Source organism: Carlito syrichta, unplaced genomic scaffold, assembly GCF_000164805.1.
Source record: "Carlito syrichta isolate Samal-C Ts95f unplaced genomic scaffold, Tarsius_syrichta-2.0.1 Scaffold123281, whole genome shotgun sequence".
In the NCBI taxonomy this organism is placed as follows: Eukaryota; Metazoa; Chordata; class Mammalia; order Primates; family Tarsiidae; genus Carlito; species Carlito syrichta.
Window position 1 is genome coordinate 36927 of NW_007067377.1, and position 4948 is coordinate 41874.

At 57.8% G+C, this 4948-nt stretch overlaps 1 protein-coding gene across 1 annotated transcript in view; it reads right to left on the bottom strand.

The window, feature by feature from the left end:
- The window catches only part of PADI4 (peptidyl arginine deiminase 4), a 41083-nt gene that overhangs the window by 4373 nt on the left and 31762 nt on the right, over positions 1-4948 (bottom strand). Inside the window, exons 11-14 of the mRNA XM_008048251.1 lie at positions 2610-2764; positions 1544-1688; positions 1180-1282; positions 280-344 (exon numbers count right to left, since the gene is read on the bottom strand). Coding sequence (XP_008046442.1) covers positions 280-344; positions 1180-1282; positions 1544-1688; positions 2610-2764 — 468 coding nt within the window. The remainder of the gene's footprint in view (positions 1-279; positions 345-1179; positions 1283-1543; positions 1689-2609; positions 2765-4948) is intronic.

Genomic DNA, 4948 nt, shown 5'->3' on the forward strand with positions numbered 1-4948 from the left:
GGCAATCCACTGGCCTCAGCCTCCCAAAGTGCTGGGATTATAGGCTGAGCCACCAAGCCCCGCGAGCCTCTCTCTTCAGGGGCCTCCTCCCCTCAGCCTCTCTGTCTCTCCCTCCGTGTCTGTGCAGGTGTGTCTTTCTAAGCACCCTGGGGCTGTCCCCCACAACCAGCAAGCAGCCCGTGGGAGCCTCCTGCCTGTGCCTCTAATCACAGGAAGGTGGCTGGGCAGGGGTCTCAGGTCTGCCTGGGGCGTGGCATCTCCCAGCACCCGGGTTCGTACCTCCACATAGGAGTTATGTTCCTTTAGTATCTTGTTGGACAGAATGTCCTTTACTTTCTGCTTTTCTCCTGTCATGGGAGAAAAAAAGAGAAGAGAACAAGCACATGAATGGCGAGGTCGCTTTTCTTCTTCCCCACAGGAGCAGTGGGGACTCAGTGTTCCCATCTGTAAAACGGGGCAGTGATGATCATTCCTAACATGCGGGTTCGTCGGGAGCAACTGAGTCAGATGCCTCCGATGAAACGCTTCAGCAGTGTCCGTTCTCATCGGAAAGGCGGTTCCCACCCCCTTCATGTTCTCTGATTTCCGAAGAGATTGCGACTGGGGAGGAAGACCCGAGTCGCCCGTGGCCTGATGCCACAGAACACACGACAGATATTAGACGGGCGCTCTCAGCCACAGAGGTGCCCCCGGCCCGTCTGCGGACTCCACTGAAAGAACAAGATTTCACTCTGGGCTTCAGCCAGACGGAAACTTCCACAGGTCTTCCAACATGTCGTACGTTTCCTGCCTCTGAGCCTTCACAATCGCCGTTCCCTCTGATGGCAGTACTCTCTTCCTCTCACCTCACTGCCCCATTTGCCTGGTCAGCTCTTGCTTCATGCTCCTTCATGCTCCTGCTTGGCCTTTGCCTCCTCCAGGAAGCCTTCCCTGAGCTCTACCCTGACTGCCCCCGGCCCCTGTGTTGTCGCTGGTTTTTGACCCACTTCCCCCTGGACGGTCAGCCCAGAGAGCGGCGAGCCTCGCTGCCTGCTGCCGCGGTATCACCAGCGCTTGGTACAGTGCCTGCGTGCAGTGGGCACTCAGAGGGCGTCTGTCGCCTGGAGGGCTCCATCTGGCAGTGGAGACCCCGGGAAGGCAGAGGAGGGTACCCAAACAGCACAAGGCAGGTCGACTTACTCGTGACCCCTTTGAAGAGCAGGGCCTCCCCGTGGCCTTCCTTCTCCCGCTCCTGGAACAATCTGTAGCAGGACCTGGGGCTGGCCAGGAGCAGCCGGAAGCCCTGGAGGCACACACACCGGGGTCAGGCGGCTTTGCCCCGGGGGCTCCCAGGGAGGGGGCTTTGCCGAGGGTGGCCCCAGCAAGGGCCTGAACCCAGGCCGCTGCTTCCTTTGTCCCCCTCCTGTGGGGACGTAAAGACGGGGTCAGGCAGGTAAGGTATCCCCCCACCCCCTGCCCCCACCAGGCAGAAGGCAAAGCCTGGCTTGGAAACCCAAGCAGGTGGCATGGCTTCCTCCAGGCAGCCTCCCCCTGCCCACCGTACCTTCCTGTCAGGCGCAGGAACAAAGCTCAGGAATTCATCCACGTGGCCCACAGACAGCCAGTCCGAATAGAGCCTCACAGGGGCCTGCACCCGCTGGGCCACAAGGAAGTCCTGCAGGGCCGCGTGCATCTCCCGGCTTTCGCTGCTGCCAAGGCAGGGTTGAAGCGGTGGTGTGGGGTGGGACACGGGGTCTCTGAGGGTCTGGGGGCTTGGCAAAGGGTCAGGGCTCTCCTTCAGTCAGGGAAGGGATTCAGGAGCCTGGAATGCCTTTATTTTATTCCCTGACCTTGGAGGAGTCAGGAATTGTCATTCAATAGTTTTATTGGGGGGAAACTGAGGCACGGTCACTAAGGTGAAGAGGATCAGAGCTTAGCCTCAGACAGCACTGCCTGCCGAGGGCATGCGATGCTGGTGTGGCCGGTAAGCAAGGGGCCCGGGGCTAGGCCGGCCTGAGCTGCTGACGCCCTGTTGGCTGTTTGCCCCTGGACGTGCCTCCACTTGTCTCAGCTGTCTCCTCCGAGGCCCTGGGAGGTCCAGCCCTCCGCTCTTCCCTTGCTCAGTCTGTTCTAGCTGTCCTGGCCTCCTGGAACACACACGCTCATTCCAGCCTCAGGGTCTTTGCACGTGTTCTCTCATCTGCCAGACACTCCCCTTCTCCAGGGAGGCCCTCCCTGGTCACCCTCACAGTTCCTCTTCCTTCTCTGCCTTCTTTACGGTTTTTTCGCTGTGTGAAATTATCTTATTTGTATGCGTTTCTACCATCTGTCTCCTCTACTAGAAGAGTGGCAGGGACTCGCTTTCATGGCCCCACCTGCACACCCAGCTCCCAGCACACAGCAGAGGCTCAGCAAACACTCGTGGACTGAAGGTGTAGGTGGCAGGGCCTGACTCTGAACCTGGATCTGTCGGCACCAGAGCACGCATTCCTCGCCTGCACGTGGATTCCTCTCACGCCCTGAAGTGTGTGGCGCCCTCTTGGTCCCGGGCAGGCAGGGGGTTCTGCTCTGGTTTTCTGCCGTCCCACAGCACCCCTGGGCTCCAGCCGCCCCTTCCTGTCCCTCCTTACCCAGGGTAACTGCTGCTCCCGATGAGAATCCTGCCCAGCGGGTATTCCTTCTTCCCGACTGTGACCGGGGGGCTCACTTCCAGGTTCCCGAAGGAGTCGAGCCCCGTGACGCCCCCTGCTTGGGGCCCTCGGGTCACGTAGCCGACATCTGGACCCTGGCGTGGAGAAGCGTGGACAGAGTTAGAGGAATTAGGCCGGGTGAAGAGAGGGCGGAATCGGGCACAGGGCAGAATTCGGTCACTGTCCACGGCTGGCACACGGCAGGTCTCGTTATTTTGGGGGATGTGGAAGGAACAGTGAGTCGATTTGGTCGACACGAACTGGGACCGGCATTTGCTGGGTCCCCGACGCGCCCACGGCGTGGTAGACCTTGGCCGTAATGACTAATCCGCAAAGGGTCATTTCTATCCTCCCTCTGCAGATGAAGAAACTGAGCTCAGAGGGGTGACGTGGCACCTGCAGTTCCCAGAGCCAGCACGGAAGGACGCGGATTGGCGCCATCTCTATGGCCCGTGCTCTCGGTCCACACCAGGCTGCGCCCAGCTTCTCGGGGTGGCTGTGACATCCCTGCACGGATCTTCACAAGAGGAGCGGGTGACCCCTTGCTCAGCCCATGTGAGCCAATCGCGGCTGCTGGAGCGAACTGCCACCAACACAGTGGCTTAAATAACACACTTTTATTCTCTCAGAGGGCTGGCGTCCAGGCGTGGGGCGTCCTTTTCCCTGGGTTCAAGTCCAGGTGCGGTTGGGCTGGCTCCTCCCAGGCCCTGAGAGAAGGGTTGTTTCCTGGCCTTCTCTAGGTTCTAGAAGCTGCCTTGGGGGGGTTCCTTCTTCCATCTTCAAAGCACATTTCTCCAACCGCTGTTCCCTCATCACGTGGCTTCTCCATGACGACCCTCCTTCCTTTTTTTTTTTGAGTCAGAGTCTCACTGTATCGCCCAGGCTAGAGTGCAGTGGCACACTCACGGCCACCCCAGCGTCGACCTGCTGGCAATCCTTCTGCCTCAGTCTTCCAAGCAGCCAGAACCACAGGTGCACGCTACCACACCCAGCCAATCTTTTGATTTATTGTAGAGACAGGGTCTCACCAAGTTGCCCAGGCTGGTCTCGAACCCCTGGGCTTAGGCAATCCTCTTGCCTCGGGCTCCCAAAGTGCTGGGATTACAGGATTGAGCCACCATGCCCAGCCCTTTTTATTTTTTTTAATTAAAAAAAATTTTTTTTGAGTCAGAGTCTCACTCTGTCGCCCAGGCTGGAGTACAGCGGCATGATTCCAGTTCACCACATTCTTAACCTCCTGGGCTCAGGGGATCCTCCCACCTCAGTCTCCCAAGTAGCTGGGACTACAGGTGCACACCACCATGCTCCACTGATATTTCGATTTTTTGTGGAGATACAGTTTTGTAGATTTTTTTTGGTAGGTCTCACTATGCTGTCCAGGCTGGTCTCAAGCTCCTGGGCTCAAGCAATCCCCCTGCCTCAGCCTCCCTTAGTGTTGGGAGTACAAGTATGAGTTACCGCCTCCAGCATCTTTTTTTTTTTTTTTTTTTTTGAGTTGGAGTCTCACTCTGTCGCCCAGACTGGAGTGTCGCCCAGACTGGCCGGGAGCGGCCACTGCAGCCTCGACCTGCTGGGCTCCGGCGGTCCTTCCGCCTCAGCCTTCCGAGTAGCCGGAATTATAGGCGCACGCTACCATGCCCGGCTAATTTTTTGATTTATTATAGAGATGAGGTCTCGCCAAGTTGCCTGGGTGGGCCTCGATCCCGCGGGCTCAGGCAATCCACTCACCTCAGCCTCCCAAGGCACGGAATTACAGGCTGAGCCACTGAGCCCGGCTTAGCATCATTTTTTTATTTGCCTGAATATTTTATTGGAATCTTTTTATTTTGTTTCCATTCTGTTGAGTTTCACGGTTGCCTTCCATCTGTGGGATGTGCTACTGGTTTCTCGTTGACAGGGGTGACAAATGTCACTGCCACTATCTTAGGAGAGAACACCCATTGTGTATCAGGTCCTGGGCTAGAACCCAATGTACTTAAGGCCTCAGGCCCTGCCCTCACCCAGGACAGGCAGACGGTGAAGAGGAAACAGCAAGTCTGTGGTTTAAAACATCGCCGGGCTCGGTGGCTTAGCCTGTAATCCCGCGCCTTTGGGAGGCTGAGGTGAGTGGATTGCCTGAGCCCGCGGGTTCGAGACCCGCCTGGGCAGCGAGACCTCATCTCTACAATAAATCAAAAAATCAGCCGGGCGTGGTGGTGCATGCCTGTAATTCCGGCTACTTGGAAGGCTGAAGCGGAAGGATCGCCGGAGCCCAGCAGGTCGAGGCTGTGTTGGCCGGG